The sequence below is a fragment of the Mirounga angustirostris genome, unplaced genomic scaffold (genome assembly GCF_029215605.1).
Source record: "Mirounga angustirostris isolate CCGP_5_RB_7025 unplaced genomic scaffold, mMirAng1.0.hap1 SCAF_6, whole genome shotgun sequence".
In the NCBI taxonomy this organism is placed as follows: Eukaryota; Metazoa; Chordata; class Mammalia; order Carnivora; family Phocidae; genus Mirounga; species Mirounga angustirostris.
The window spans coordinates 86,275,094-86,286,589 of record NW_026991714.1 but is presented as its reverse complement, the minus strand read 5'-3'; the positions used below and the strand labels follow the sequence as shown (position 1 = coordinate 86,286,589).

At 44.0% G+C, this 11,496-nt stretch overlaps 1 protein-coding gene and 1 pseudogene across 2 annotated transcripts in view; one reads left to right on the top strand and one right to left on the bottom strand.

The window, feature by feature from the left end:
* The first annotated feature begins 854 nt into the window (after window positions 1-854).
* COG2 (component of oligomeric golgi complex 2) overlaps window positions 855-11,496 on the top strand; it is a 50,237-nt gene continuing 39,595 nt past the window's right edge. Inside the window, exon 1 of one of the 2 annotated variants that reach the window (XM_045877848.3) lies at window positions 855-1,063. In XM_045877848.3, coding sequence (XP_045733804.1) covers window positions 992-1,063 — 72 coding nt within the window. In that variant the 5' untranslated portion in view covers window positions 855-991. The remainder of the gene's footprint in view (window positions 1,064-11,496) is intronic. The other variant, XM_045877847.3, reaches the window with a different exon arrangement.
* LOC123846436 (rRNA-processing protein FCF1 homolog) lies at window positions 6,073-6,643 on the bottom strand (annotated as a pseudogene).

The following is an 11,496-nucleotide window of genomic DNA, read 5'->3' as shown; positions in this document are numbered from 1 at the left end:
CCATGGCATTCACACTAAGGGGAGGACAATGGGAGAGCAAGGGAAGAAGAAAGCAAATCTCAAAATAAATGTGGGATGGATGGGGGGAGGAGGGAGTCTCAGAAATTGGAGGGAGATGTGGCGAATGCACCAATGCTGGACACAAACACAATTTCGCCTATTCCTGGCTTAGATTAGAAATTAACATGCACGCACATCTATTTGTCGGCTGTGTTTTGTCAGCCGGTAGCGAGGCGATCCTTTAAGAGCCTTGAGGACCCAAACTTGTGCTCAGAGGCTGGCCACCCTGGAGCTGAGCCCGAAGTGGAGCAGGGAGCTGCCCAGCTGCCCGCCGTCCTCCCTACAGATCGCTGGAACCGAGCCCAGGGGAGGAGAAGCTACGGTCGCCCGTGGGGGCCGGGGCTAAGGGCGGAGGCCAGGCTCCCACGGAGGCCTCAGCGCCCGGGCGGCAGCGGCGGCCGCGCGCGGGGACCGGAGGACTGACACGGTGATGTGCCCAACTCTGGAAGACCGGCCTCAGAACCAAAGGGCCAGCGTCCCGCCACGGCTGTGCTTCCCGCGGAACAATCTCGGGGAGAAGACACTGGCAGAGCCTCGCAGGCCGATTTTCCGATGGAAATGGTGGGGTTGGGAGGCAGTGCCCCTGACCCTCCCCGCCCGTCCCCTCCCGGGCTCACCCGGCCTCGCCAGCAGCTGGGCGGCCCGGCAGCAACGTGCGCGAGGCCGTAGTGCCGCCCTCCGCCGCACGGGGGCAGCACCAGCTGCTGGCTCAGCGGCGGCGGTCCGCGCGCCTCTCTTGGCGACGGCAGGCGGAGGCGGGCCCGCGGCGTCCTCGCTCATTGGCCGCGGCGCGGGCGCTGCCATGTTGGCGGAAGCGGTGCCTTCTGTGCCGTGGAGACTGGCAGTGGCTGCGGTAGCAGCGTCGGGGAGCGCCGCCTCTTACTTTTCTTCCTCGCTCGAGTCTCGGCGCTGAGAGGCGGCGGCCGGCGGGATGGAGAAAAGTAGGATGAACCTGCCCAAGGGGCCGGACACGCTCTGCTTCGACAAGGACGAGTTCATGAAGGTGCGCGCCAGGGCTCCTCTCCCCGGAGCCGGGCCGTGGGTGGCCTGCCCTCCTTTGCCCTCCGGGGTCTCTCCTCCGGCTTCTCCTGCGGGCTTCCTGGGCTCTGCCCGCCCGGGACGGGCCCTCGGCGGGGACCTCGCTGCACTTCGCAGTGAGTCTCTTGACCTCAGGTTTGGTAGGTGCAGCCTGGAGAAAGCACTTCGGTGAAATCGTGCACATTGAGTGAAAAGGCCTGAAAGTTCAGGGCAAGTGGTTTTGAGCTAAACGTAAGAGCCCCTGTTAGGACCCGATTCTGTTACCGTGCGGAACAGTCAGACCGCCGGTCCCCTGGCCTGACAGACGCCTCCCAGTGCCTTGCACCTCAGAGCTCAGCGAGTGTGTGTTGAGCACATTTCTGAACGCATGTACTTACCGAGAAATCGGGTCGGGTGAAAAAGGCAATTAACCTAAGGTTTTTGCCTAACTTTCGTCTAAAGCTCCTGGAATGACAAATTTGAAAGACTGTACTGTCCTTACTGATTCTGTTGCAGTACTACAAAGCAAACCAAGCTCCTTTTCTAAAGTTGCCCTACTTCTCTTCATAAGTCAACTCGAAGCTGGTCTGCAGATAACTGTAGCACATAAACTTACAGAATAGAAATTTAAACTGAAAACATTTTATTGACAATAAAGGTTCGTCAGGCATAGCCTTGAAAATGTCCAAGATTTGAAACAGAGCTCGGAGGAACTTTATCTATTTTGTGTATCCCTCTGGGTCTGTACTTAAACTATCAAAAAATATATGTTTAATTTCTAAGGATTGGGATTTAGTAGCTGGTTTCAGTGTTAAAAAGTTAAAACGTTTTGGCTCTGTAGGCACCTAAAATTTTGAAAGAGGGAGTTTAAATTTCTTATTTTTTGATGACTTCAAGTCATACTGTGTTTCTTTCTTTTTTGGGTTAACCAGCTAGTCCCTTTTTGATATTTGCTTTCAGGTCACATCTCCCAAACTCTGGCTTTTAAAAAGTGTTTATACCTGGATCCTCCACAGTGCAGCCGTATCATTTCTAATGTGTAGGACTGTCTAGACAGAGGAATATTATGCTCTTGTTCTTGTGCAGAGATGTTTCTACTAAACCACTGTAATAAAAGGTGTAACTTGAATGGAATGTCTGAAAGAGAGTACAGAGTGAATTCACTGATCCAGAAACCTTTTGTTAACTAAGGATACATGAGGAGGAGAGGTCATAGGAAGAAGAAAAGGCACACACAGAGACTTAATCTCAAAGCACAGAAATCTCTGTAGCTTGTCCATCTTTGGACTTCTTCAGGCTTCCTTTGGGCCTAACACCAGCATTTTCTCAGACTTACTAGCCCCATTTTCTCACTGTGAGCTGACAGAATGCCTTTGGTCAAAGCAGCTTCAGAAAATAGAAATCTCAAAACAGAAGTTGTAAAGTAGGACTTAGAGGTAGGGAGAGAGCAAACTGGGAAAGTGGCTAGAATACTAGCAACTCCATGTTCTTTCATGGCTCTTAAACTTCTGAATGTAGCAGACAATTTGTAGTGCTCCTGAACCTGACCACTTCATACAGAGAAGAAATATGCATAGAACGGCTGTTCTGTGTAAAATGTTATTGATTTTCTGGGTGGGACCTGGAGATAAAGGTTATTTGCACTTTGTGTTTCCTTCAGAGAGATATTTTATAAGTTACAGTTTCATGGCAGCAATGATGAGTGGAGAGCTTGCTGTCAGGGTTATAGTTCTACCTATATGTCTCATTCAGCACGTTTTGGAATGAGACTGGGAAGGTAGAAAGGTAGGTGGGGTGGGGCTTCCAGTTGTACCTTGGATGCTCCAGTGAGGGGGGTCTACGTTGATGCAGTCAGTATTCATTGCAGAGTTACAGTCAGGTTGAAAGCAGGAAGTTTCATGGTCATATCTGTTGCATTGGAGCTGACTGGTGGCAGGAGACTACTTAAAAAGTCATGTTAATGGTTTTTATGAGATCTAATGAGATATACAGAGGAGGGGAAAGGTATGTGAAAGATGGAGGTGATCAAGATGCAGGAGTGGCAGATGGGGAAGAGTCACCTGGGGCAGAGGCGGTGGCAACATCAGACTTTGTCAGCTTAGAAATACAAAAATCCTTAGGGTTGACAGCCATCTAAGATGAATAGGACATAAGGTATTGGTAATAGGGGAGAGAAAGTGGCATAACAGAGATAAAGTAGACCCATTTACGTGGGTGTGCTGTTGACATCCTACCTAGCCTTCCTCTTCCATCTCAACATACAATTTCATCTCCAGTTGTATGGAAAAAATAGCAACCGTCATACAGGAGCTCCTTCATTCTGCCGATCACAGTCCCATTCTTGTATCTGTACCCTTCTCCTCCTCGCCTGGTATGTGGAGGGGCTCTCCTTCCTCCTCAGGTTAAGTCTCCACCCTCGCTCGGGAGTCCATGCCCTCCTGCCTTTCCAGGACCCTGTGAGGATCCTCTCCCCTGCACTTCTTCCCATCTGCTTGCACACACGCTCCTATTTTAGCCTCTTCCACTTGACCCTCCCGCCTCTAGATATTGCCCTGTCATTCTTGCACATTGTAGCCAGTGCTCAAGGGTTGACTTTACTTTCTCACCTTCCACTTTTAAGCCCCCACCGTTCCACTAAAAAGTTCTTACCAAAGTTAACTAGGTGTAAGTCAGTCCAGCAGACCTTTTTCTGTCTCCTTACTTGACCTCTCAGTAGACAAAATGCTCTGCATTGCTTTCTGATTTTCTTCATACCTCTCTGGTGTGTCTTCTATGCATAATCATGCTCCTCCTGGTAGCCATTTAATGGCTGGGTATGGGCTCAGCCATGTGCTCTCTCCTTTCCCTAGATGACCCTTCATGCAGCTTCATGACCACCTATAGGCAGGTGAGGCAGATTCCTATCTCTGGCCCAAATGCCTCCTGAGCACCAATCCTATATATTGAACTTGCTGACATTTCTTCTTGGATATGTCTGTGGCCTCTCAAACTCATCATGTTCAAGACTGAATTCATGAGCACCTCCTCCCCTGAAAACCAGCTTTCTTGTTCTATTGCCTATCTCAGTAAACACTTTCACCATCCATCTAGTTGGGAGTTGGGAGTTGGGAAACTGGAAGTCAACTCCTCTCTGTCACATTTCCAAAATCTAGTCTGTTACCAAGTCCTGTAGATTTCGCTTCCTAAATACCTCTTGAATCCATCTACTTCTCTCCATCTCTTCTGGTACCTTCACAGTGCTCTCTCACCATCCTACCATAGAGGCTTCTTACCCAGTCTCCTTGCACCTTCCTTGTCTTTTTCTGGCTCGTGATGTACACTGCAGGCAGGGCACTCTTGTAGGTAACAGGTGACTAGTCAGTCCACTGGCTCTTGAAAAAATATTTTCCGACACATTTGAACATATTTCAAAGAGACTCAGTCCCCTGTGGGGTCGTTTTATTAGTAGACAGTTTGTTTCTGTGCTGAGCCAGAGTCTGCCTCCTTTGAACGTCTCTGCATCAGCTCCTCTCCTGAACCCCCAGCTTCATTGGCACCCTGGGTAGGCACGCAATACCTTTTTCATGAGAAATGAAATCGGGAGCCCTCCTTATGGTGACTGTATGCATGTACCATAGGTTAAAGAACCAGTGGGGAGTAAGTCATCGAGGCTCCTCCCTTTTCTAATTGGGTGAATTGGGAATTTTGAAACAGGAAGCGTGTCCGGCATGTCCTTGTTCTCAAGGAGCATGCATTCTAATAACGGACAAAATGGAAAAGGGAAAAAATGACCAGCTGCTCAGATCTCTTTGTATTGTGCGGGTGATTAGCTGTGACCTGTGGATGTGGGTCCTGCCTGCAGCTCTGCGTCTGCTTGTATGTGACTCGGGGCAAGTCACTCGCCTCCGGGCTTCTGTTTGCTTGTTAGTGTAATGAGGTGGTGCTTATCTACATGATCTTTGTGGGCTCTTCTGTGAAAAAAAGACGGTAGTCCATTTTTCTGGTTTGTAGATAAGGAAACTGAGGTCTGAGGTGTCATGACTTCCTCTAAAGTCACACAGCTAGTTGGCGCGAATCACAGGCCTGATCTCCTGACCCCCGTGCATCAGTCATTGGGAATCATACTGTAACATGTTCCTTTCCAGAGGCTGCAGGTGGGAACTTGGGAAAGCGGGATAATCAGAATCTTAAGAACAGCCCACAAGATGGCACAATGTCCGTATGCCTTCGTGCCCGCATTTCACCAACAGGGCGCCTCCTACCGAAGAAGAAATTCCGACAGAGCTGGGGATCTGGACTCTCGGCCTGTGGCTTAGCTACAGTAAATGGGACCAGAGGGGAAAGGTGGCTGTTTGAGGTGGACCTTGTTGATGGCAGCCAGAGATGGTGGCTGACAGGAGGAAGAGGGAAGAGTGACAATAGCAGATGGCAGCAGGCAGGCAGGTCAGCCGCTGTTGCCCAGGGTCCCCCACCCCCGGGAGCCCCCTTTGTGTCACAGGAGCTGAGTGCTTACCCTGTAGGTGCTTAGTTTGATGCCACGTATTGATGACAAGATCCCATTCTCTTCCACATCGGTTTGAGACAGACATCATAATAAAATTCAAATTAGCCAAACATGGAATGTAAGGCTACATCTCATTTTATAGAGAAATTTTCTTATGTGAAATACTTTCCTTGTTGATAGAGGAAATGTAACATCAGACAAAGGTTATCTGATTGGCACTTGGTAAGAAGAGGTTCCGGCAAAAAGAAGTGTTTTTTTGTTGTCCATGCTTTTGATTTTCCTTTCTTTTTTTTTTTTTTTTTTATGTGAGCGATCATCTGATTTATAGAAAGATGCAACAAAATTTAAAGTGATACAAAATATCAGTTTCAAAACATCAAAAAGTGAGTGTATTTAACCATAGCTCCTAACAGGAGATGGTTAAGTAGAATAATTCATGCGATAGCATATTGCTTGTATGAACTGGCAACAGAAAAAGTCGGTAAAGGAAGGCTGAGGAACTCTATTAAGAATTAGAACCGAGGGGCTCCATCATCATCAGGCATTCACTCAGTATTGTACCTATAGTTAGAAATGTCCATGATGGGAACTCCAGGGATCTTCTGGATCTCAACTGATGCCACAATGTAACTGAATTACTCTGAATTACTTCTGTACTAAGCAGTCATCTGCGTAGGTTCCCTTCTGTGTACGTGGTAATTGAATCTTGGATCCTTGGCAATCCTTAGAGCCAGTGGATACTTTTACCCAGTTTCTCAGTTTCAACCATTACACAGGCAGTTACACAACGGATACACTTGGCATACAGACCCGTCCATCATTGACGGTACCAGGTCAAGTTTGGCTTTAATGGAAAAGTTGATAAAGTCGGTATTAACCAGGATGTGGTAAGGTGGCCCAGCTGTGTGTTTATATTGGAGGAAGAAACAGGAAGGGTGTTGGGGGACTTCTCTTTCCTTGAGTGAGCTGGGATCTTTTCTTTCTTTTTAGGTTTTAATCTGACCTTCTCTTTAAGCTGCTGATCTCGGAGCTAAGCATTTGCTTCATGGTCACATACTTTCTTGTTTTCTTTTGCTTCCCCATGTTCATGCCACACTCGCTTCTCCTTGCTTTTGATTTCCTAATTCACTCTTTGTAATATTATAAAACTTATCATCTGAATAAAATATTGGCTTACTGAGTTAGTGATTATTAGTAACTTCTTTGTTCAAAATTTGAGAGCAGGAAGCATTATGTAAATATATCTTTTTGTTATTTAACTAGTCTTATAGCATTTAGCATCAAATTTCTTGAAACATTTAAACAAATTAATCACAAACCAGGGCTTGGCTTTTTCTTTTTTTTTTAAGATTTTATTTGTAAGTAATCTCTACACACAACGTGGGACTTGAACTCACAACCTTGAGATCAAGAGCTGCACACTCCACTGACTGAACCAGCCAAGTGCCCCTTGGGCTTTTTGTTTTAAAGTTCCTCGGGTGATTCTAATGTGCAACCAGTGTTGAGAACTCTGAAACTAGATAATTCCACTTAATAGCTCGAGAAATTAAATTGGGAAAGCAAACTAAAAGCCTGTGTAGATTATGATTGGTGTTAAATTGAGGGGAAAAGGAGAGATAAAGAGAAGAAATCAGCTGGAACAGAGTGTAATTAGGTGCTCAAATATTTGTTAGATGGATGAATAAATTTACAGAATATAGGTTTTCTTTGTCTCTTCATAAGTATGTCAAAAGGTATATAAATTCAGCAAAGGAGTTAGATACAAAATTGATTAAAATGTTAGAAGTACCTTAGAATTTCAGTGTTAACTATTTCATGATACTTTTAAGATGATCTCTCTGTAGATGGTGGGAAGAACTCATTAGCATATGTTTTTTAATTTCTCAAGCTTGAATAATTTAGTTGCCAAATAAAGATTTAGAATGAATTTTGGGAGACACAAGTCCTAGATTATGTCACCACCTACCTGGGTGAGAGATTTGAGGGCAGGGGCGGGAGGGAAGAGCTCCAGGGACATTTTTGCACACATGCTGATCCCTCAGGCAGGAGCACTCTTCCCCATACTTCCCACGGCTAGCTCCTTTGTGTCATTTGAATCTCAACTCAGATATCATTGTTCTATAAGTGTCTTTCCTGGTCATCCAAGTTGAAGTACATCCCTTTTGTCACTCACCTTTATGGTGTCCTGTTTTCTTTTTAGCTTTGATCACTATTCATTAATATCATGTTTATTTGCTTACATGTTTATTTTCTCATTTCTGCATTAGGAATATATGCTCCTTAAGAGCAGAGACCTTGTCTTTCCTTTTCATGACTGTGTCCCCACGTCTTAAAGAGGAGCTGGAGTTGCATGATAAATACTTATGTAATATTTAAGGGATATACAGGGGCATTTACTCATCTCTTTTGTCCATTGGTCTTCAAGAATGGTTGGAAACACACACACACACACACACACAAGCTCACACTAACTTTTTATGTCTTTCAACCCCTATGTAGTGTGCAGGTTAATGCTTAACTATTTTGTTTTTTTGTCTCAATGAAATGGGACATGTTTTAGGGCAGAGATCATAAATTTCATGTGCCCTCTTAGTATTTTGCATAATTATAGATACAGCGTGATGGTGCCAGGGGGATTCTGGTTCTGTTGTGGAGATAGTATGCAGTGATTTTATAAGTCCATGTATTTGGGGGGGAGTGTTTTACTTCTTGGCGGCTTAGAGAACTTTGATCTTTCCAAAATTCTATGTAATTTTCGTGGTGTTAAAAATACTAATATTTGGATTTTTGTTAAGTTTTAAATGATTAATTCCCAAATTATTTTGAATTCATCTTTGTTTGCCGTCCCTGAATGCAACTAGTTAGTAAAGTAGCTAAACTTTTAAACTCTATTTGGTTTTAATTTTGAGTGATGTCACTGCTTCTCTGATAGTTAATGGTACTTAAATTGCCTGCAACTTGTCTGGTTTGCTGATTTCTTTTCCTGTATTCCAACACCTCTTGTGATCTCACAACTTCTGGCCTTTTGGGGGATTTGTACTTTACCTGGGTTCAAATAGGAAATAACCCTGAGTACAAAGAGAAGCTATTTTTCTTCTAATTTCAGTATCTCCTATTATTAATGTCTTACATTGTTGTGGTACATTTGTTACAACTGATGAACCAGTATTGATACAATATTAACTAAAGTCCATGGTTTACTCTTCTGTCTATAGTTCTGTGGGTTTTGACAAATGTGTAGTGTTATTTACCTACTTTCAGTATCTTACAACCTAGTTTCACTGCGTTGAAAACCCCTGTACCTCACCTATTCATTTCTTATCCTCTGTTTGCACCCTCCTCCCTCACCCCTGTAACCCCGGATCTTTTTACTGTCTAATTTTTCCCTTTCAGGGGTACCTGGCTGGCTCAGTCACTAGGGCATCTGACTCTTGATCTCGGGGTTGTGAGTTCCAGCCCCCCCCGCCATTGGGTGTAGAGGTGACTTAAAAATATAAATAAAAAATAAAAATGCTGGTTAATTTTTACCTTTTCCAGAATGCCATATAGTTGGAATCATATAGTATTTAGCCTTTCAGACTGGTCTTTCACTTAGCAATATGCATTTAAGGTTCTTCCAGGTCTTGTGGCTTAATAATTCATCTTTTTAAATTGCTGAATAATCCATTTTGTGGATGTGGCACAGAGTATCTATTCACCTACTGAAGGAAATTTGGATTGCTTCCAAGTTTTGGCACTTAGAGAATAAAGCTGCTGTAAACATCTGTGTGCAGGTTTTTATGTGGACATAAGTTTTAAGCTCTTTTGGGTAAATACCAAGGAGCACAATTATTGGATCTTATGGTGAGAGTGTGTTCAGTTATGTGAGAAACTGCCAAGCTGTCTTATAAAATGTCCACCATTTTGCCTTCTGACCAACAGTGAATGAGAGTTCCTGTTGCCCCACATCCTTGCTAGCATTTGGTACTGTTACTGTTTTGGATTTTTGACATTCTAACTGGTATGTAATAGTATCTCATTTAAATTTGCATTTCCCTAATGACATACAATGTTGAGCATCTTTTCAGACCTTTTTCTTTAAAAAAAAAAAAAGGTAGTTATTTGACAGAGAGGGCGAGCACAAGCAGGGGTAGCGGCAGGCAGAGGGGGAGAGGAAGAAACAGGCTCCCCGCTGAGCAGGGAGCCCTATGCGGGGCTCGATCCCAGGACCCTGGGATCATGACCTGAGCCAAAGGCAGACGCGTGACTGAGCCACCCAGGCGCCCCCCCATTCAAACTGTAGAATCAACTTGTTGATATCCACAGAAGAACTTCCTGGCATTTTGATTGGGATTGCACTGCACTGTAGAGCAATTTGGGAAGAACCGACCTCTTAACAGTATTGAGTGTTCTTATCCAAGATTATGGACTGTCTTTCCATTTTAGATCTTACCTTCCTTGCTATCTTTCATCAGAATTTTGTACTTTTTCTCATATAGGTCTTTTGCATATTTTGTTAGATTTGTACCTAAGTATTTAAATTTTTTTTGTCTGCTAATATAAATGGTCTTGTGTTTTTAATTTCAAGTTCCACTTGTACATTGCTGGTATATACGAAAGCATTTGACTTTTAAAAAATTTTTTATTTAAATTCAATTTAGTTAACATATAGTGTAGTATTAGTTTCAGGGGTAGAATTTAGTGATTCATCGGTTGCATACAACACCCAGTGCTCATCCCAACAAGTGCCCTTCTTAATACCCATCACCCAGTTACTCCCTCCTTCCCCTCTCCTCCAGCAACCTTCAGTTTGTTTCCTGTAGTTAAGGGTCTCTTGTGATTTGCCTCCCCGTGTGTTTTTGTTTTTCCTTCCCTTCCCCTATATTCCTCTGTTGTTTCTTTTTTTTTTTTTTTAAAGATTTTATTTATTTATTTGACAGAGAGAGAGATAGCGAGAGCAGGAACACAAGCAGGGGGAGTGGGAGAGGGAGAAGCAGGCTTCCCGCTGAGCAGGGAGCCCGATGTGGGACTCGATCCCAGAACCCTGGGATCATGACCTGAGCCGAAGAAGGCAGACGCTTAACGACTGAGCCACCCAGGCGCCCTCCTCTGTTGTTTCTTAAATTCCACATGTGACTGAAATCATATGGTATTTGTCTTTCTCCCTCTAGTTTCCATTTCATTACAAATGGCAAGATTTCATTCTTTTTGATGGCTGAGTAGTATTCGTGTATATGTGTGTGTGTGTGTGTGTGTGTGTCTTTTTTATCCATTCATCTGTTGATGGACATCTGGACTCTTTCCATAGTTTGACTATTGCAGACATTGCTGCTATAAACATTGGGGTGCATGTGCCCCTTCAAATCACTCTGTTTGTATCCTTTGGGTAAACACCTAGTAGTGCAATTGCTGGGTCATAGGGTCATTCTATTTTTAACTTTTTGAGGAACATCCATACTGTTTTCCAGAGTGGCTACACCAGCTTGCATTCCCACCAACAGTGTAAGAGGGTTCCCCTTTCTCTGTGTACTCGCCAACATCTGTTATTACCGAGTTGTTAATTTTAGCCATTCTGACTAATGTGAGGTGGTATTTCGTTGTGGTTTTGATTTGTATTTCCCTGATGCCGAGTGATGTTGAGCATTTTTTCATGTGTCTGTTGGCCATTTGGATGTCTTCTTTGGTCTATTCATGTCTTCTGCCCATTTCTTGATTGGATTTTTTGTTTTTTTGGATGTTGAGTTTGATAAGTTCTTTATAAATTTTGGATACTAGCCCTTTATCTGATATGTCATTGGAAAGCAGTTGACTTTTATATATTAACTGTGTATCCTGCAACTTGCTATAATCACTTGACTAGTTTCAGGAGGGTATGTGTGTGAAGTCTTTGTATTTTCTGTAGACAGTCATGTCATCTGTGAACAGTTTTATTCTTTCCCAAGTTGTGTGCCTTTTAT